The sequence below is a fragment of the Dufourea novaeangliae genome, unplaced genomic scaffold, assembly GCF_001272555.1.
Source record: "Dufourea novaeangliae isolate 0120121106 unplaced genomic scaffold, ASM127255v1 scaffold235, whole genome shotgun sequence".
Lineage (NCBI taxonomy): Eukaryota > Metazoa > Arthropoda > Insecta > Hymenoptera > Halictidae > Dufourea > Dufourea novaeangliae.
The window spans coordinates 1,515-24,730 of NW_015374123.1; the positions used below are offsets into that span (position 1 = coordinate 1,515).

Consider the following 23,216-nt stretch of genomic DNA (forward strand, 5'->3'; position numbering starts at 1 on the left):
CGTAGGAAATACACAAACCCAGCTTCATGGTAACGGGGAACAAAAATTATTTGTGGGTACTGCCGCTAGATGTCGTATTATCAAGCCGTCCCAAATATCGATTTTGTGTTTCCGCTGGCGTCCGATTGTTTACATCAGCGCTTCGATCGATTCGGAGTTGGCCCCAAAGGAGTCATCCCCCTTAACGTAGTTCACAAATTCACCGTTCTCATAACGTAGAGGGCAGCAGAAAATCCTTAATTTTCTACACTATCGGTATTTCAGACCATGAGACACGAAGTCCCATAAGATGATAGGTCTATCCTATACCTAGTCGGTGGTAACACTTGAAAAAACATTATGCCAAAAATATATATCTATTTCGTCACTTATCCAAAAGACAACTTATTAAATGTTCGTTAACATGTTCATAGAGAATACTAAATGATCTGGGAAATTAACATGTTTCTCGTTCTTGTAGATTGTAGACGAAGCCAATGTCAAGGTTAATAACAATCAATAACAATTAATAACAAAAGACTTGGCGGGAACAAATATATGCAAGTATCCAGTTTAAAATATGAATGTAACAATTAAAAAACTTCTTGAAGTTTCTATATACCTGATACGACCATGGAACAGCGGGCAATTGGCGCTCGTTAATTGACGCTTTTCTGGAAATTTGGCCCTCTACAGTCTATAGTCCCGAGATGACCAATTATCGAGCGGCTACTGTATTATAACACAGACGAGATATAGTAGAAACACAGACGTGTGTGTATGTAATATGATTTGTCAGTCACAAATACATGCACTGTATGTGTTTAAAGGATGAATGTAATATGAATGGACAGTAGATTTTTATGCAAAATTAGATTTTCTAAAGTAATTTATGACGACAGGTAGAAATCTGAATTTTTTTCAACAATATCCAGATCTTACAAGCTTCGATATATTTCGATTTCTATTTGTTATAATTATTAATAATCTGCATGGTAAAATAACTGATAGAATGTGACACCGAAGATGTGATTGTTATAAGTATTACATTATCGAAAATATTTAATTTATTGTAAAATAATTTCGTGCGACTTAATGTAAGCCAAAAATTCTATTCCAAAAGCTGTAACAGTATTGTCAAGGACAAAAACAGTCAACCGTCGATCTGGAAGAATTTCCATTTTTGACAAATTTTTACGAGTTTCTCTCACAAATCTCTAGAAAGGCATATTTGAATTAAATAATTTTTAGTTAACAATCACTGCAAACATTATCACATAGTCATTGTTTAATAGTTTGCAATAAAGTAAAATTTATTACATGTAAAAGTACATTACACGGTTCATATCTTGAAAGTTTCTGTATATTTCGATTTATATTTGTTATAAACAATAACAATTTGCATTATAAGACAGCTGACAGAATGTTTAACAATATTCCTCAGAGAGGTAATTGTTATAACAATTACCTTATTAGAAATAATAAATTAATCGAGAAATAATTTTTGGCGCGTTCGAGTTTCCAGTGCACTCAATTTTCGCGCACTTGTCCGCGCACCAGTGCGCACAAGCTCGCAGCCGCCGTGAGTCCATAAATACGAGCGCGCAATGAAAAATCCTCAGTCCACTCTAGTGGACTCAATCCAAATGGTGGACAATGGTCAAGGGGGGTTCAAGGGGTCCTCTCTATTATCCGAACTCGACTCAGAGGTTCGTTTTTTTTTTGTCCACTATAACTTGGTGACCAGTGGTGTTCAATGAGTCCTCCCTCTCTTATCCGAACTCGATTAATAAGTTCTAATCTCCTTTCTTTGGCAGTAGCATCACCGACCATTGGCGCTTGTTAGGTCGTGCAATGTTCGCACTTAATTGCCGAACCGTTAAACGATCTTTAGAATTTCGAAACCGAAAATAAAGCACACTTAGATTGTTTCGTAATGACTGTATTTACAAGTTGTGTGTTTGTGTGCGTGTCTGTGTGTGTCTGATGTTCACCGGGTGAGTTCTGGTTTAAGTCTGATTTTCGTGTCTCGTCGCTTCCTCTAAATTCGCTGAAGGCGTTACCAAACCTCGCTTCCTTATTGGTTATGCCCTGAAGGGGAAAGCAAATTTCTCGGTTTTTCCAAGTGACGTGGTGGTGGAAAACCTCTCCTTCAGGGTGAAGCGGACGTCAATAAAATATCGCGCACGTGGTCACGGTGCGAGTTGACCGCGACAAAGCTTCGAGTCTCTCAACGGTAGGGTTTATAGTTTATAGCCGTATTGTCTACGAGTCAGCGCGCCCCGGTAAGGCCCGGCGCGGATGGGTCCCAGGTTACCGAGCGCATGTGGCGGACTGCAGACCAAATGTTCGCTCCTTCTTTTATTTTGATTTCTTTTAATCAATTGTGTTTTATTTTGATTAATTTTTATTGTTTGCGTTTTATTTTGATTTATTATATATATATAAATTTGGATACACGTATATATATACAGGGTGTTCGACAACTAGTGGGAAAAAATTTAAGGGGTGATTCTATGAGGCAAAATAAGACGAAAATCAAGAATAACGAAATTGCGAAAAATGCTTCGTTTGTTAGTTATAAGAGTTTAAAAATTGACCGAAATCATGGCAATCCGCGCGCACGGAGTGTCAGCGGATCACGGCTCAACAGGGGCGTACAGTCACTTTAAAGACTCAACGACGTGCAGGAACAGTCGGTAGAACAGCTGTTTACTTACCTCGTAGAAGATGTCGATAACTTGTGCCCGCGGTATTTGAGTCGAATCCATTTGTATCGCATTAACTCTGATTACTCGATAAAATTCGCAAGAAATGTAAATATCTTCTTACGAATATTATCGAGTAGAGAGGGTTAATGCCCCCTCTAGTTGTCACGTATCACAATTGTCCTGTCCACGAGTATCCATGAAATTAATCCGCACACGCACGTACACCACAGAAGTCCGCGAAAAGTGTCCACACACACTGAGCCATTGTCCCGTCCGCGAAAAATGTCCATACACACTGCGCGATTGTCCCGACCGCGAAAAATGTTCACACACTGCGCGATTAAGTAGACCCGCGAGCTGTTCCTCCGTTGGGTTTAACACTCTATAGGTTACACAAAACTAACACTCAAAATAATTAATTTAAAACTATTTAACACTAACTTTTATACTAATTTTTAACACGATATAATTAATAAAACCTACAATATTTAATAATACCTGCAATAATGAATAAAACCTACAATATTTATTAAAACCTGCAATAATGAATAAAATCTACAATATTTAATAAAACTTGCAATAATTAATCAAATCTACAATACTTAATAAAACCTACAATAATTAATAAGACTTACAATAATTAATTTGCACTATTTATAACGACGACATACGCGACACTACTAAATAATCACTACGTAATCGCTAAATAAACTAAAACTTAGTTTTCCGAAGATGAACTCTATTTGCTCGTAGAATGCAAAGGGCACCGTTCGGAAAGGACGACTGATATTGTTGAACTGATCCTCCCTCGTTAGGATCGATGTGGCGTAATAGGTCGATCCCCACTCTTTCATGGTCAATACTTTTTGGGAAGGAAAAACTGCATGGGAAAGTGTCTTGGAGGTCGCGTTTCTTTTCGTATATTCTTAGAGCAACATCTGTATTTTTTTCTCATACACCACTCGGGGCCTCGAGGCTACTTGGCCACGATGCCGAGGGAGCGCGCGTCTGGACATTATAAAACTGCCTCTTGTCTTCTGCAGGACGACCACCCGCCGATTTCCTGTAACGTCTTACTGCCATCGACGAAGACCTTGCCTATTGTGTTTTCGGCCGTCCCTCTAGACATTAACTTGTAAAAAGAACTTTCAACCTCGAATTCCAATTCCATGTTAGAAATGGTTCATATTACACCGAATGTATGTGTTTAACAATTTTATTTATTTTAGTTTCTTAGTTTCTTCATGCATCGTAATGAAGGTGCGGCAAATTTCATCTTAGTTTCATTCTAATATCATTATACGTTTTGTATGATCCATGTTAATTGCATATTATTTTTTTGCGGAAACAAGAACCTCAAACACTTGGAGTAAGATCGAAGTGGTAATAAAATGTGCAATGCACATAAAACATACAGTAAGTCAATATTTAATATTTCAGGAATAAAGATATTATCCTATCGAGCGAAGCTTCGAACGATAAGCAATTAACGCATGCACTCGTTTAAAAACATCGTTCGGCACCCCGCGACGGAGGACAAGCTCGTCCACACAGTCACCCCCTAAATGTAAAGTCATTCAGGTATGAATGACACCAGCCGCTTACGGTCGACCGACGAAGGCGGCTTGCTACCTGAGACGGAGCGCGCCGCTGTTTATTCCTGAAATATTGAATATGGACTTACTGTATGTTTTATGTGCATTGCACATTTTATTACCACTTCGATCTTACTCCAAGTGTTTGAGGTTCTTGTTTCCGCAAAAAAATAATATGCAATTAACATGGATCATACAAAACGTATAATGATATTAGAATGAAACTAAGATGAAATTTGCCGCACCTTCATTACGATGCATGAAGAAACTAAGAAACTAAAATAAATAAAATTGTTAAACACATACATTCGGTGTAATATGAACCATTTCTAACATGGAATTGGAATTCGAGGTTGAAAGTTCTTTTTACAAGTTAATGTCTAGAGGGACGGCCGAAAACACAATAGGCAAGGTCTTCGTCGATGGCAGTAAGACGTTACAGGAAATCGGCGGGTGGTCGTCCTGCAGAAGACAAGAGGCAGTTTTATAATGTCCAGACGCGCGCTCCCTCGGCATCGTGGCCAAGTAGCCTCGAGGCCCCGAGTGGTGTATGAGAAAAAAATACAGATGTTGCTCTAAGAATATACGAAAAGAAACGCGACCTCCAAGACACTTTCCCATGCAGTTTTTCCTTCCCAAAAAGTATTGACCATGAAAGAGTGGGGATCGACCTATTACGCCACATCGATCCTAACGAGGGAGGATCAGTTCAACAATATCAGTCGTCCTTTCCGAACGGTGCCCTTTGCATTCTACGAGCAAATAGAGTTCATCTTCGGAAAACTAAGTTTTAGTTTATTTAGCGATTACGTAGTGATTATTTAGTAGTGTCGCGTATGTCGTCGTTATAAATAGTGCAAATTAATTATTGTAAGTTTTATTAATTATTGTAGGTTTTATTAAGTATTGTAGATTTTATTAATTATTGCAAGTTTTATTAAATATTGTAGATTTTATTCATTATTGCAGGTTTTAATAAATATTGTAGGTTTTATTCATTATTGCAGGTTTTATTAAATATTGTAAGTTTTATTAATTATATCGTGTTAAAAATTAGTATAAAAGTTAGTGTTAAATAGTTTTAAATTAATTATTTTGAGTGTTAGTTTTGTGTAACCTATAGAGTGTTAAACCCAACGGAGGAACAGCTCGCGGGTCTACTTAATCGCGCAGTGTGTGAACATTTTTCGCGGTCGGGACAATCGCGCAGTGTGTATGGACATTTTTCGCGGACGGGACAATGGCTCAGTGTGTGTGGACACTTTTCGCGGACTTCTGTGGTGTACGTGCGTGTGCGGATTAATTTCATGGATACTCGTGGACAGGACAATTGTGATACGTGACAACTAGAGGGGACATTAACCCTCTCTACTCGATAATATTCGTAAGAAGATATTTACATTTCTTGCGAATTTTATCGAGTAATCAGAGTTAATGCGATACAAATGGATTCGACTCAAGTACCGCGGGCACAAGTTATCGACATCTTCTACGAGGTAAGTAAACAGCTGTTCTACCGACTGTTCCTGCACGTCGTTGAGTCTTTAAAGTGACTGTACGCCCCTGTTGAGCCGCGATCCGCTGACACTCCGTGCGCGCGGATTGCCATGATTTCGGTCAATTTTTAAACGCTTATAACTAACAAACGAAGCATTTTTCGCAATTTCGTTATTCTTGATTTTCGTCTTAATTTGCCTCAAAGAATCACCCCTTAAATTTTTTCCCACTAGTTGTCGAACACCCTGTATATATATGGTATTAGGATAATTGGTACCAATGAGCGCCACACGATGTGCAAGCGCGCGTGGTTTATCTGCGCGACACAAGACTCCTAGACCTCTACAAAACTTCGAACATTTCATGCCTATAAATAGCTACCCATGGCAACCAATAGCAATTCTTTGGTTATGACGGTTATTGGTTATGACTATGTAGTTATGACGTTTATTTGCTTTGTTCAGTGATTCAGTGACGTACTCCAACGTATACGTCTGTATACGTGAATATAGCATAGGTATAACTTTTAAGTATACTTATACTGCTAGTCACACAGCTTGTGACGTGAGTATTAAGTTTTAGGAGATCTTTTCATATTTTAATTTTGAAACAATTAGGTAATCGCATTCGTCTCAAATAAAATGACTTCACCTGCAGCTCCAAAGGTATGAAGTTTAAAAAGTTATAATTATTGAATATAGTTATTCTATAAAATAAGTTATTGTTTAGAGCATTCATTTTTCTATTGTAACAGTATTTATATTTCAAAGTATCTGAAAGTAACTTATTGAATTTTTCATATCGTAGGTTGCAGTTACACCATCCATACAAGAATATAGCATCCGAGTACCAAAGTATGTAACATTATCTATTCACAAATTCTTTCACAAGACTTCCTCAAACACAATATTGTATTATTTCAGAAATAACAAAAAGAAGCACAATGTAATGCGTTTTAATGCAACATTAAATGTTGATTTTTCAAAATGGACACAAGTAAAGATGGAGCGTGAAAACAACATGAAAGAATATAAAGGAGTAGAGGAAGAAATGCCAAAATTTGGAGCTGGATCTGAATTTGGACGAGATGCAAGAGAAGAAGCCAGAAGAAAAAAGTTTGGTATTACTAGTAGAAAATATAAGCCAGAGGATCAACCATGGATTCTTAAGTCTGGTGGCAAAACAGGAAAGAAGTTTAAAGGTATTAGAGAAGGAGGAGTAAGTGAAAATGCTGCTTATTATGTTTTCACACATGCTGCTGATGGTGCCATAGAAGCTTTTCCATTGCATGAGTGGTAAGATAATTTCACTTTCTAAAGATCATTATTAGATATTATTAACCCTTAGCACTGCGAGCATCTGTGAAAGATATGAGTATTGTCTCCACAGCGGAACCAATGGAGTGCTAAGTGTTAAAATAGTATTCACAGACAATTATGAATAGATAAACAATTTGGTTGTTTAGGTATAATTTCCAACCCATTCAGAGGTATAAAGCATTGAGTGCAGAAGAAGCAGAGCAGGAATTTAGTCGTAGAAATAAAGTAATGAATTATTTTTCACTGATGTTGCGAAAGAGACTTAGAAATGACGAAGAAGGTGCAGATGATGAAGAAATGATGGAAGGTGGGAAGGGTAAAAGGCCAGGTAAAAAAGAGAAGGATTTAAAAATATCTGAGATGGATGAGTGGATGGACAGTGATGATGACTCGCTTAGTGATGATGAGGAAACTAAGAAAACCTCTGCGGATGAAGAGGATTCGAAGAAGAAGAAGAAAGGCAAGGGTGAGCTTTATGAATATCCTTTTGTTGTTTTTATACTTATATTTACACAAAATATGTATAAGTTTTTAGAAAATGGTAATTATAGTTATGAAAAAAATAAATTCTTAGTTAGTACTTACTATAATCATTTGAGTGCCGCGTAGAGCGATCGTGCTGCTCACATTCCGTGTCTAAATACATATGTTACGGTTTTGGTCGATAAGGTTTTTTTGTTTTAATATTATAAACACCTAAGTATTTTCACAAATTCGTAACAATTACAATTTACTGCTACAAACACAAGAAATAGCATTGTTCGACAGCATAAGCATAGTTGGCACATCTCGACCGAATTTCTCTGATTTGCGAACTTAACGGATCAATAAGTTTTTCTTTTTACATTTTTCTACTTAATTGAGTTATTTAATACAAAGTAAGTATTTATATTAGTTGTTCCTCAGAAGAAGAAACGGAAACAAAAAGCATCGGACGATGAAGCGTTTGAAGAAAGTGATGATGGTGATGAAGAAGGCAGAGAGTGTGATTACATATCTGATTCCTCGGATTCTGGATCAGAATTGGAACAGCAAAAAGAAATTAAGTCTGTTGCAGAAGAAGATGCATTAAGAAAATTGCTTGCATCTGACGAAGAGGAAGATGATGAAGAGCAGACTGACAAAAAAGATGGCAATGAAGACAAAGATGAAGAAGATGAAAATAAAGAAAAAGAAGAGAAGGTAAAGGTAATGAACAAAAGGAATAAAATTATTTATATTGTTAGTTAAGACTAAAAACTACTGCTTCTTTGATTTTATTCTTTTAGGATAAGGATAAAGCTAGTAAAGATTCTGAGAAGAAAAAAGACAAGAAGAAAAAGAAAAAGCAGTCTAAGAAAAAAGATCAGAAAAAGCCTTTGGGGAAGGATTCGTCTAGTGACTTTTCTAGTGATTCAGGGTCTGAATCTGATACTATAAAAGAAAAAGATAATAAAAAATCAAATAGTGCACATAGTTCAAGGTCTGCAACACCCACACCTGTTACGGCAGGAATGTCAGACCCATTAAAGAGAAAGCAAGCTGGTTCTCCAGATTTGTCACAAGCAAAAAAATTGAAATTGGATAATTTCAATTTAGTGCCAGTAACTTCTTATATACCAGGAGCTAGGTATGTCTTTTGATTACTTTTAACATTTTACTTTATTCTTCAATGAACTTCTTAGAACTATTGAGTCGTAGATAAGAGGTAATTGATAAATTTTTCATTCTGAGTGGTAAATTATTGAACCAATATAGTTTCACAGTTATACAGTTTTACCATTACAATTTTTAATTTTTGTATAGTCAAATGTGGTCCTTGCCACTAAGGATTAACACCAAAAAGTCTGTTAATAAACATCTTGGTGAAAGTGTCAATATGTAAATTTAATTATTTTTATAATTAGACTATTTTATTTTTATCAATACACAGTCACAGGACAGCTAAAAGTGGTGTGCTAGTGCACAAGAAAAACACGAATCTGATAAATCGTATGCATGTTAACTATTTATACTTTTGTCAAAATGTGGTAGTTTTTAAAGAAATTATTTTTTGTTGTCATAAACTACTGATGAATTTTTTCATTTTTTAACACTTTTATCTATTATGTATATTGGTATTTACGAGAGAAATTATTAAACTCAACCTTTCCATTTTTAAATTAATTGTAATTTGTTTTTCAGTAATTGGAACAGAAGAAAAATTTATTCCTATTTGTTTGTAGAAGTTCCTTTATATAAAAAAAAATAATGAATATTTTAAAATGTTTAGTAAACATTCTATTATACTTTAAGAAAGTTTCGATATATTAGATTGCAAAATTGACGCTATTTTGATTGATACATAAATTCGTACATTTTATATTTATATTTATGCGTTTTGTTATAATTATGCGTAATTTATAATAACCAAATATTGAAAAAATTGTATCCTTTTATTCTAGTGAATCTGGAATCACCGAAGATGCAGTAAGACGTTATCTCATGCGTAAACCAATGACAACGACTGAACTTTTGCAGAAATTTAAGTCCAAAAAAACTGGTCTTACTTCTGAACAGTTAGTTAATGTAATGACTCAAATACTAAAAAAGATTAATCCAACCAAGCAGACAATAAAAAATAAAATGTATTTATCTATCAAGACACAATCTAATTAATATTAGTGCAATTGATTCAATACAATATTTATTTTGTGTACTATAACACACGAATTTGTAAGATAATAAACTAAATTGATTAAGAAATAGTTAATAAATCTTAATTATTTTAACAATCTTTTACTATTTGTACCCTACAGATACTATAACGTAATCCATAAATAAGAAAGTATGACTTGTACCTTGCATACATAATTTCTCTAAGTTATGTAATAAATATTTTAATACCACTTCAATTTTCTAATCAGTATTACTTCAACATTATATCTAAGAAAAAATATTTTTAGTATTAAAAGAGATATTGTTACAGGTAGCATTTTTTTAAAGTGTTCAAATTATTTTTATATTGTAACAAACTTATTATACGAGAAAGTATTACAATGAATAGAAAATTATCTTTAAATTCGTAAACTGGGATAAAGGCTTCAATATGTTACAATGGAGATAAATATACACATCAATAGATTTTACTAGTTTATATTCTAATGACAAATTATATTGTTATAACAGGTTTGGGGATTATACTTTGACCTACATCGAAAATTTCGTTACTCATAATTCCGAAGATGAAATTATAGACAAAATTGTATAAAATGTGTGCGCATACAGTATTTATTATGTTACAGGAAAATTGATACATAAAATAATTGTTAGTTTTTCGAACCCTTACAAACGTCTTTTTCTCAATCTAATTCTCAATGTAATAATACAGTAAAAATAATGAAGGTGCATAAATAGTAGAATAATCAAATACAAATAATATTTCAGCATCATTGTCTAATGTCTTTGAGTGAGCACTTTGTGTCCTATGACAAATATAATAGTGGCTGTCGTCATTGGATCAAAATGACCCTGTATCCGCCGACTGAGGGATAATAAAATAATTTGTAATTTATTGTGTTATTGAAAACTACGGTAAGAAAGCCAAGATTCGTAAATTTTCAGTTTCTGGTACATATTTCTAATAATCTCGATCAGAGATCTATCAAATACCTACGTTCCTTATCAAAAATTTCAAACCGATACTATACATACATATATGTATGTAATGTATTCGTTTCTTAATTAATACTGAGATAACTGAATCTCAAACTTTTACTAAAAATTTAGTGAGGTCTTCTTAATGAAAATGGGACAACACATTAAAATATGCGAACAATATTGAACCTTATTTATTGTGACATGTATTTTATTATTTTAATCATTTTACAACCAACGTATGAAAAATGAAAGTATCACTGAATGTAATTTGTATTTATACAAATTAATTGTTAATAGCTTAAAGAAGAAGAAATGCAACTCAATTTGATATTGAAAAGTCGGGTACGAAAAGTAAAAGTTATTCAGATATAATTAAGTATAAATTGTTAATTTACTTTACAATTGAATTTGGATTTTTATTTAGGAATTTTATTTGTATCGAAAAGATTTTTAATGTAATTCTTTACTTTTGCTGAACTATTGCAATACTTGTTTACGTTACACAATCTGTACGTGATTGTATACTTAACACTCAAATAAGTTCCGTCGTTACTACAATTGCAGCAATAATGATAAATTAATTTTTGAAATCCTGTTTACGTAAGTATTAAGTCAAGAAAAATGGTTTTTCATTTTCTTATTCTCATTAATTTATTGGTGAAATATTCCTAAAAATATAATAAAATTTGTAGTTACCACCCATATACTGTTCGACATCGCTTCGAAGTCTTGGAACCTGTCCTATGGGTTTGTTATTATTCTATCCCGCTCTGTTTCGAGATAGAGTTAAGGGACGAAGCGAGCGTAAAAAACATCACTTATTCTGATGAGAAACAGTTCCACAATTTTTAAATTTTCGATTATCTCGAACGGAATTACTCGAGAGTTTAAAAAAAATACTGTATGCATTTGGAATAAATACTTCATTTTGTTCCGACAATTATCAGTTACAATCCGTACTCAAATAATTGTTTATAATATAGATTCATAAGTAATATGGCGTTCGAATATGAATCAGTGATTGTTTATAGCGATCGAAGTCACGTGGCTAAAGAAAGTCGAATCTTTCCGATAATTAAATGGCTTTGAGTTTATCAGTGATGTAGTAATACTTTTGCATTGACCCCGTTGACCTACGAAGTATCAAGACTGCAATACAGAAACGTCAAATCAAAATAGAAGTAAGCGCATTGCACCATCGTATGGCAGCTTCTTGTTACTTTACTGTGTATTTTACCTAACATTGTGATTATTAAAACCTTTATCTTACAAACCAACCCTTTCTTTTAAAACATTCTATTCGATCGAATGAAGATACTATGAGGATTTTGCGATTACACAAGTGTGAATTCAGTACACGTTCTCTGCCAACAGTATGTACAACACGTCTGTAAATATAGAAATTAAACTAAATAAATGTCTTTCACATTGAATGTTTGATTACAAAAGGATTTACATTTTATTTAAAATTAAGAAATTAAAGTTACAATATTTTAATTAAAATTATGATAATTAAATTTAAATTTAAATATCAACAGTCAAGTTCAAGTTCAAGATTAAATTTGTATAATGTAATTTAAATGTAATTCTATGTGTTAACAGTTTTTTTCTAATTTAAATCACAACTCGCACATTAGAATGGAAATTAAAAGCTGTATAATCAAATATACATTTCAGTGGTTACAGTTAAATGTTAAATATAAAAGTTAAAAGTGAACGTCGAATTGTACATCTACTAAATTAAAATTTACATTATAAAAGTGAAATTTAAAATGAAACTAAAATTTTTATGCTAAAATTCAAATTTTTGCGGCAATACGTATGAATACATGTAATTTTGTATGATCAAATTCAATGAACTTTAAACTAAATTTAAATTGTGACAGTAACTTCTGTGACATGTTTCCTTTGATGAAAACATCCATTGTCTAGAGTGATGATTCCTTGCGCTTGATTAGAAGTGAAAAAGTACTATCTGATTTTTTTCAGTCTTTCAAATTTCAACGTAAAATATAAATTCGTCTACTAACAGTTAAGTTCGAATGTAAATTTAAATCCGAAGTTAGAAAGTAATTCAATTCAATTGTTAATGATCAAAAGTAAATTCAACTTTCAACGGTTACATTGGAATTCAAATCTAAGATTTAAATGCTCCAATCTATTTCAAATATCAACAAAGTGCTAAATACAATGCACTGATCAAAACTTAGTAGTTTGATGTACACAGACTTACGAAATTGATCTATTAAAATGTTTTTAGTCAATTCAAATTACTTTTTGCAGACCTTGAAAGGTAAGGTAATCGCGATCAGAAGGGAGGATCAGTCAGTATGGGAACGAAGAGCACCTTTAGCGCCTGCGAATGTTCGTCGATTAATTAGAGCTGGGGTGAAGGTGATTGTGCAGCCAAGTAACAGACGAGCTTATCCTGCACAATCATATCAAGCTGCTGGCGCCATATTACAAGAAGACATTAGCACTGCCTCAGTGATTTTTGGGGTGAAGCAGGTCCCCGTCGATCAGCTTATATCTAATAAAACCTATTGCCTCTTTTCTCATACTATTAAGGCCCAGGAAAGTAATATGCCTCTTCTGGACGCCATTTTGGAGAAAAATATACGTCTGTTGGATTATGAAAAATTAACAGACGTTCATGGACAGAGGGTGGTAGCTTTTGGGAAGTACGCTGGCGTAGCTGGCATGGTGAATATATTACACGGACTCGGATTGAGATTGCTGGCTCTTGGACACCACACACCATTTATGGTGAGTTCAACTTCGTTTCGACGATCAAATTCAAAATCATATTCCAAATCGTCTAATTCGAGTTCCAATTTAATGTCAAATGGTTACACCCATATTCGAATTTTAAAACTATAAATTCCAAGAGCTAAGTCCACCAGTCAAATTCAAATTAAAATTGATGGTAATATAAAATGTTTTGTGACTTTCAGCACTTGAAAAATTTCAAAAAATTTAATTTAAAAATAAACCAATTCCTGGATTTTGAAAGGATACATTTTTCATGAATTGGATAATCACCGTCGTTACGATGCCAATGATAGGATCAGTCTGGTGCGTATTATTTTACGTCTACACACTATTTTATTAATCTTTGCTTTGATTAAATTTTCTGAAATTTCAAAAGTGCTGCGAATAATGAATTATTATAAACAAGTTGAACAAATACTACGATATTACAAAAGGATGATATGATTAAATTGAAATGATGTTTCAACAATTATATTCAAATTATAATTAGATATTTCGGCTGTTTGATTTACATTCAAATGTATTCGAAGTCAGTCTCAGATTTACAATAAATTTAAATTCTCATAGTCGAATTCAAATTGAAATATTTAAGCTAGAGCGGAAATATTAATATTAATATTTTTGTTTAGCACATTGGACCAGCACATAATTATAGGGACTCAGCAATGGCGCGACAATCAATACGAGATGCAGGGTACGAAATAGCACTAGGTGCCATGCCGAGATCCATTGGGCCGTTGACCTTTATTTTCACTGGCAGCGGTAATGTTAGCCAAGGTGGTCAAGAGGTCTTCCAGGAACTTCCACATGAATACGTACCTCCAGAAATGTTGAAGAAAGTCGCTGAACACGGCGGTAAGTGAATTTCCAAACACTCGTAAATTTTTTATTACATCATCGACAAAGAAATTTAAGAATCCTATTCTTTGTTGAATAGGGTGGATGCAGAAGTAAATGAACACGAACCAGTGAATGAACATTATACATAAAAGCAAGTAAATTATGTTATTAAAATAAGCAAATGATTAAATATTGTTTTTTTTCAATTCCTTGTTTGATATTCAAACAATTTTTGCACCACTAGTTAGAAATGTTGATTTACATATCGTTTATTCACTGGTGAAATCTGTATTTTTTTTTTAATTTAATTAATTACATTTTTCCAATTTTTTAAATTGAAATCCATACGTTATAAAAAGGAATTGATATTAAAGAAACGAATTTGCATGTGCCAAATATCTATTAATACTATTATCATTTACAATTCGACTTCAAATTGTTACAAAATCTATTAAGTGGTCATTCAATGGTGCGTTTATCCTAGTATAATTAAAATGATTGTTTATTAATAAGAAGTTGATATCTTGTGATATTAATAGAAGATATATGTATAATAAAATTTTGTCTATCAAGTTTCGTTTTCGAGAAAATCGACTGACAGTTTATTTGATACATAAGAGCCATGCCAAATCGAATCCTTTTTGACTCGACATCAGTATATTTGTGCCTGGACTCATATAAACTTTATTTCTAGTTACAATATTTAAATATCATAAGTATTACATATTTTAGATACGACAAAGGTGTATGGGTGCGAGGTAAGACGAAGGCATCATCTAGAAAGGAAAGAAGGAGGTGGTTTTGATTCTGACGAATATGATAAGCATCCTGAGAGATATATTTCCACTTTCAGCAAAAAGATTGCGCCATATGCGTCTGTGATTATTAATGGTATATATTGGGCAATTGACTCGCCAAAATTACTAACATTACCAGATGCTAAATATTTACTAAGACCAGCTCATACTCCTTGGTTACCCACGAGTGTCGGTGCTCCTGCGTTGCCTCACAGAATGCTAGCTATCTGTGATATATCAGCTGATCCTGGAGGCAGTATCGAGTAAGAATAATATAATTTATTGTTTATACTGTATCAACATTATCAACACTAATAGTTTTTTGAATTTATCTTTCTTCACCTTCAATACGACTGAAATCCTTTACTGTGAAGATAATTGGCCAAACAGTAGGGTGACCTATCGTTGGGTGTGATGTTTATTTTAGTATCTATCACGGCAGGGTAGTCACCAGTAAACTATACTAATTTTAAAGCTTCTGAATTGCCATAAAATTGTCATTGATGAGGCATATCATTTTTATGGCATTTCATTAATTATGATAAAGCAACCGTGTCATTAATTTATAACGCATTGGTCGGACATGGTTTATATGCAGTTTTATTAATTATGATGTCCACGAGTGAGCTATGTCGTCAACGAAGCTTGTTACTTTTTTTTGTTATAAACGTGAATCAAACCACACACGTTGATGTTTAATAATGATCGAATAACCTTGTGGACTATACCGTCTACATGAACTTTCATTAATTCTGCAAAACTGCAACGTGTGTGTCATACTATTTACAGGAATTATAATTTATGGATCATCATCAATGGGTTACGATACTAATTAGTCATGAGTATTACTGCATTCATGTGGATCACGATATTCACATTTTTTCATCTTAGATGACAATATGATCCGATTCGAGGATTCAACCTTTAATTGATTAGTAAACACACGTACACCTATCTATACGCCGTTATATGTATAGGATCAGATGGAATATCTGACGTTAAATACGGTTCAATTAGCGTCCAAAAATTCATATAAGGTAAATTGTAAATCACTTTTCGTAACTGTCACACAGAGTGGACGAATCATATATGTTTCCCAGATTTCTTTTTTTTTTCCTCGGTCGTCTCAAAGTGATCATGCATAATATCGTAGAAATTAAGTAATAAAATATAGCGTAAATATAGCGTAACGTAAATAAATAAATATATATTAAATAACAAATATTAATAAATAAATAAATAAGTGACAAAAATATAATATTCTACTTAAAAATATCAAACTGACTTTAGAAGATTATGAAAACGATACAAGAAAATATCTTTTATTACCGCAGATTCTCTGATTTCTGCGGTATTCACGTTTTAAACATACTTCATATATTTAATCGCTTAGGCCCTATTTAAACCGGATATTATTGAGGAATATTTGTTATAAAAATTATTGTATCATTATCAGAGTTAGAAAGACTGTAATAATATGCATTCCTTTATGAATAGTAATGTAAGTACAAATTGATGTAACTCGTAAGCAATATTCCTACACAATTTTGTAATGTTAATAGATTCATGAACGAGTGCACAACGATCGACACGCCATTTTGCCTGTATGACGCTGACCGGAACAAGGATACCAAATCCTTTAAAGGTCCTGGAGTCCTAGTGTGTTCGATAGACAACATGCCAACTCAGCTTCCAAAGGAGTCCACGGATTTTTTCGGAAACCTTTTGTATCCATACGTGGTGGATATTATCCAATCGGACGCGAGGTTACCATTAGAGGATCACAAGTTTTGTTCAGCGGTGCATGATGCAATAATTGCATCGAATGGATGTTTAACTCCTAATTTTGAGTATATTCAGGAGCTAAGGTTACTGAATCAGCGTAGCAGACACAAAGCAGATAACAAAGAAGCACAAAACAAAACGGTATGGAAATATTCTGTCTGTAAAATGAAATTATTCAATGTTACATATTAGTATGTCACATGTTCAACATGAATGTATTAGCTTAATGTACTTTTTCTATCATTACTCAACTCTTGGACGGTGATACTTGGATCTATCCAATTGTTTATAGGACCAACCTAAAAATATTATCGTAATTAGTTGGTTACTTTTAGATTTTAAGGGAGAAACCATTGTCTTTATCAGAAGAGTTCATTTTATTTATTCGTAATTCGTTAACCACAAAAGATATCGAAAAAAAATGAATAAGAAGGGAAAGGGTGATTTCTCTCTTAAAGTCTGAAAGTAAAATCAACCAAGTACGGTAATATTCTTAGGTTCGTCCCATAAACAATTGAGTAAAGTTACAGAAAAATGGGCAAATAACACTTCGCGAACATCCTTCGTTAGTGTCTTTATTAACAATTTGCTGAGAAAGTAATAAAGCGATTGATCTACTGAACGTAGATATACTATTTTCAAGCCAAGCTTCAAATGTATGTTGTGTTTGAATTCGAATTATACATAGGTATATCGATTATTTCTTCTTTTCGAGAAGTACAAGTTCGTCATGCTATATAAAACCAATACGTAAATAAAACTACACTATTTCGAATGGAAAATTTTTACAGCACTTACCCTATTTATAAGATATTATACCGTCTAGTGATCGTTTATTCAGGACTTAGTGTGTTGAAGTATTTATTAACCAAACGAATAAAAATCAACTATAATAAAATTATCCGATAAATGGAAAGAAATTGTAAAAAAAAGTTAAATATGGAAGCATGGTGCAAAATGAAAACCATAGATCTATTTTTAAAAACTGTACGAACTTTTCGAAAAACCGAATATTTTAAGCCAGGTTTTCAGAAAATTTGCCTAATACCCCTCAAAGAAGTACTTTATTTTAAAATGTTAAAATTCAGAAAGAGGAACGCGTTCGTTATCGTCTGAGTAGTTGCCAAAAACATTCACCCTCCACGTGTTATATTTTAACATCGTTTTTCCCGTTATTATGTAAGTGATAATGAAGAGACAATGTTAATGAAAATTATATTGTATTCTATGTTAATCTTTCATTACGTTCGAATACTGGTAAAATGACAACGTCAAGACATATTGTTTCGGAATAAGTGGTGAAATGAAAATATCAATACCCACATTATTATTACACAATGGTAAAATAATAATATCAGTATTCATACAGCGTTAAATAATGTTTCATGGACGATATTTATATTTGTTCTTATTGTTCTTAAATGGTGGTAGCAAGACACTGATTCACTAAATATTAAACGAAATATACTTCTTGTGCATCACGATTATATAATTTGGCAAACATTTTCGCTACAAAATGTTACCAACTAATATGAAAATCTGAACCAATAATATGTAATTATCAAATAATCTATTAAGACCGTACTAATTTTGTATAAACAGGTGATTGTACTGGGTGCTGGCTATGTTTCTGCCCCATTGGTTGAATACTTACATAGAACCAGCAATATACGATTGATTGTTGCATCTCAATTCAAGGAAGAAGCTGATGTACTAGCAAATCAATTCCCTGGGGTGGAACCCGTGTTTCTGAATGTACTAGAACGACCAGATACTCTGAGAGACATTGTACAATCTGCAGACGTTGTGGTTTCATTGTTACCTTACTCTTTGCATCATGTTATTGCAAAAGCTTGCATAAGTGCTAAGACTCATTTGGTGACTGCGAGTTATATGAACGAAGAGGTGAAAGCTTTGCACGAAGAGTGAGTATGATTTCTTGTTATATGAATATAATAACTTGTAAGCAGTAAATAAACTATATCAGTCATTCATATATCTATAACTATAACTATACGGATTATACATCTATAACTATACAGAGTTAAGATTACGATGGTCACATTAGTGACATATAGGGATACCTTGATGTATTTTTACCTTCAATTGCTTACACCTGTAATTACTTTATAGAAGTTTTTATTTCATTATCTCTTGTACAAAACGAGGGTGGTTCAAACATAAATCGAAATCTTATTATTACACTTGTAATCTTTGGAAAATGTTGGAATTACTTTTCTAACGGTTATACGAGGTAGCAATAGTCGTGACAGTCCTTTGTCAATCTAAGTCCATGATCATTTTATTACTTTGAATAATCATGAGTAAACAAGGGATATATCTATGTGATGTGAAATCAATTATTATTGCTCTCCTGCTTAAAGAGAATCCGAGTGCGAAAATGGAAATGATCCTAGATAATGGTGTCAATGTTGTCTATATTGACAAGTTAAATTTTACTTCGAATTTCACAAATATTACTACTGTTTGATTTATCTAATTGTAAATGATGCCTCGAAGCCACTCGAAACTTTTAGAATTACCGGTGTAGACGAAATTCGTTTTTAACCTTTTCTCTTCTTTTCTTATTTGCAAACTTGAATTCGCGAATAGTGTTCGTTATGGAAATTGAATAATATTGCCTGTAATGAGGAAACGGATAATAATTCATTGCGTAACGAACAAATGTATCCTTTGTTCAGTTATGATGATACGAAGTAAAAAAAATTCTCAATGCACTCGCGTTGATAATCTGCAATTAATATTAATGCTTCCATGTAACTGTAAGAAAGGTTACCCTGATGATCTTCTAAACACAACACGATTCCGGTTTATATTTGAATCAACCTCGTGTTTCTGATAATCACAACTGCACATACGGCGATAGACACATACAATGGGAATGTTAGTGTGATAAGATTGGTAAGAATAAATATAGACATATCATTCTTCTAAATTAGGGCTGTAGCAGCAGATGTAACAATACTCAATGAAATAGGATTAGATCCTGGAATCGATCACCTATTGGCCTTAGAATGTTTCGACAGCGTGAAGCAAGCTGGGGGGAAAATACAGTCTTTTGTGTCTTGGTGTGGAGGATTACCTGCTCCAGAATATTCCGACAATCCATTACGGTATAAATTTAGTTGGTCACCAAGAGGAGTGTTGTTAAACACTTTAGCACCAGCGAAATATTATTATGAAAAGCAGGTGCGTGTTCATATTTAATAAATTATCAAATTATTTACCGTACACACAAACGAATTTTAATTTTGATCTTATAATTATTTAGAACTGAGCTTATTAGACACCTCAAAACAATTAGGGGATTGTTGTATTATATTTAACCCTGTTACGTCAATCAAGCGAAAGAAACGAAAAAAATGGTATAGGTTTGAGAAATTAACATTATTTCCGTCCATTGCTAACATCTAGTTTGGTTTTTGTAAACAATTGTCCAGGAATAATATGCCGTATTGACGGTCCCAGCAGCTGCAATATATGATCCTCCAATTGTTTTTAATGAATTGACATTTGTAACTATCTTTCATTATGTCTATTTTATAGTCCGTATGAAACGATTATTTTGATTAATTATTTCAGGTACTTAAATGTTTCCTTTGAATAATAAATTTACATGCACACTACAATTGTTTTAAAAGAGACTTTTGGAAAACTTTTCAGTAATGTCCACTTTCCGTGGTAGGAAATATCTCGATTGAAATATATTAATTTACTAGAATTCATCAACTCAAAGGACCCCAGTAGAATCTAGCGATTCAGTAGAATCATACGACCATAGTATCCAGCCACTGTATTACTGTTTTTGTTACGGTTATTTCTACTTTAATCTGAATACAATCATTTGTAATGTCTTTTTTTTGGAGGTGGTTGAAGTACCAGCAGGTGGAGACCTAATGTCCGCTGCACAAGACTTAGATTTTCTACCAGGATTCGCTTTGGAAGGCTATCCAAATCGTGACAGTACAGTGTATAAAGAATTGTACGGAATCAATACTGCTAATATAATGTTACGGGGCACGTTAAGATTTAAAGGATTCTGTGACACCGTACGAACTTTGCAATACCTCGGACTTATCGACCCGAATCCTCATCCATGTTTACATCCTAATGGACCAGACATAACGTGGGTACGTACTATTAATTTAAATAGGTTACCCTGTGTGTTCGAGTGCTCAAATATTTACTTCAAATATTCCAAATAATTAAATATAGGAGGGTGATAAATAAAGGATCTATGTACGCTTATAACACTCACCGACAGGAGTAAAAAATGTCTTATAAATATAGGTCTTAAAATTAATTCCTTCAAAAGAAAAATACAAAAGTTTGTTTTTACGTTTGTTATAGAAATTCCATATTGCCTTCCTTCCATTTCAATGCAAAAACTCACATCTGCGGATCATAGATCGACATACATTTTCAAATATTTTTTGAATTAATACTTTTAAATCAAATTTTCTCTTTACATTCAATATGTTGCGAAAAGACTCGCGACATCGAACGGTCGTAAATATAAAAATTAATTTTACACCGATACTATAACAAACTATAAACAAATTAATGTAAGATAACAAACTTCCTGTTTTCAGAGAGTACTAATATGCAATTTACTAGGCTTGGCGAACGATAACATTTTTTATGAAAATCTCAAACGAAAATTAGGAGAAGTATTAAACTCAGACGCTGCTGTACAAGTAGTTGAAGATTTAGGACTTCTTAAGGAGGACTTGGTTCTGAAATTAAACACTCCTCTCGATACGTTAACACATTATTTATCGAAAAAATTGTGTTACGAGCCGAACGAACGCGACCTTGTGATTTTGAGACACGATATCGGTATACTCTGGCCTGATAACAGACGAGAAACGAGAGGAATTAATTTGGTGTTGTACGGAGACGTGAAAGGACACTCTGCAATGGCGCGAACGGTTGGGTATCCGGCTGCTATTGCTGTCAAAATGATTCTTGATGGTAGCTCATTTATTCAATTAATTTTATAATTTTTTTTACATTTTTCAACGTATTCCCACATATTTATATTTCAATGTACTGGGTGTTATATAACTGGTGGTACAACCGGCTATGTGGTGATTCTATGTGACTAAATAAGTCAAAAATATAGAAAAAGAATTTTTCATTTGCAATTTCATTTTCAACAAAATCGTCTTTATATGTATATCTGCTAGATACGCGTGAAATTGATTGGGCTTGGCTAGCATGGCTGTTTATTGCATTCCGTTTCTACTTACTCCTATGACGAATACACGCGATTCAATTTGAAACTTTCAAATTAATTTTCAAAGCCAATTTTTTCGAAAATAAAGCCTCAGATGAAAAAATTTTATTCTATATTTTCGACTCATATATTTACGTAGAATTCCCACTTATCTGGTTGTACCATCAGTTACATGACACCTTGCATATTATTTATTCCTTTCCTTTGTATACTAAATATTGTATGGAATATTAACATTCACTTTGAATAGTTTATTATCTATTTGTTGTTGTAAACTATTTATATATTTTTAATGTTTTATGCATATATTCAAAAATTTAAGATACACTTAATGTCCATTAACATATGCACTTCCAACAAAAGATAGAGAAATGTATAGTTCGGTACAGTGGTAATTGTTGCGATGCTTATTTTAGGTGAGATTCAACAAAGAGGCGTAGTACTTCCATTCACAGCAGATATTTATCGACCTATATTGAATCGTTTGAAAGCAGAAGGAATGGAATTTTTTGAAACATCCAAATGGGAATAACCCGTATTGATTAGTAATTTACGGCAAATTGTACAAATGCAAAATTGTAATCAAATAGGGTTCAGTAAATAAGTTAAATATTTGTAGCAATTTGTTACATTACAATTATTTTATAAGATTAGTCAAAATATGAAAATTTGTTGTATGAATTTAATTTTGTTGAAAATATATAATGTTTACTGTTAAAGAATAGAATACGTGTTTTAAATATGATCAATGTCCCAATAAAAAGAATTTTATATAGATTGTTGGAGAGGAAGATTTCTCAATCGTGTACAATTTTTCAACTACAAATTCTAAATTGTGCGTCTTAGAAGTTAGAAGCATAACTTCAATTATTGCATTCTGAAATACGAAGTTTTTAGTTGCAATATGGTAAAAGATTTTCTTATTTCTCTGAACGTAATACATAAATTAGAATAATAAATGTAGAAAATCTAATTGTGTAAAAATATCAGACTGATTTTGTAAACTTAATTTTTAAAAATTTTAAATGTTTTTATAGTTATAT

General features: G+C 32.9%; 2 protein-coding genes across 2 annotated transcripts; both read left to right on the top strand.

Moving 5' to 3' along the window:
- Nucleotides 1-6,300: 6,300 nt before the first annotated feature.
- Nucleotides 6,301-9,781, top strand: LOC107191211 (general transcription factor IIF subunit 1). The gene is made up of 7 exons (XM_015580193.1): nt 6,301-6,447; nt 6,590-6,636; nt 6,706-7,077; nt 7,248-7,567; nt 7,997-8,283; nt 8,370-8,710; nt 9,525-9,781. The coding sequence occupies exons 1-7, from the start codon at nt 6,424-6,426 to the stop codon at nt 9,736-9,738; spliced, it is 1,605 nt and encodes a 534-aa protein (XP_015435679.1). The 5' UTR covers nt 6,301-6,423; the 3' UTR covers nt 9,739-9,781.
- A 3,188-nt stretch (nt 9,782-12,969) lies between these two features.
- LOC107191196 (alpha-aminoadipic semialdehyde synthase, mitochondrial) lies at nt 12,970-22,724 on the top strand. The gene is made up of 9 exons (XM_015580174.1): nt 12,970-13,485; nt 14,121-14,346; nt 15,064-15,391; nt 16,691-17,054; nt 18,516-18,838; nt 19,874-20,123; nt 20,801-21,064; nt 21,527-21,908; nt 22,590-22,724. Exons 1-9 carry the CDS (start codon nt 12,970-12,972, stop codon nt 22,703-22,705), a joined length of 2,769 nt encoding a protein of 922 aa, XP_015435660.1. The 3' UTR covers nt 22,706-22,724.
- The last annotated feature ends 492 nt before the right edge of the window (nt 22,725-23,216 follow it).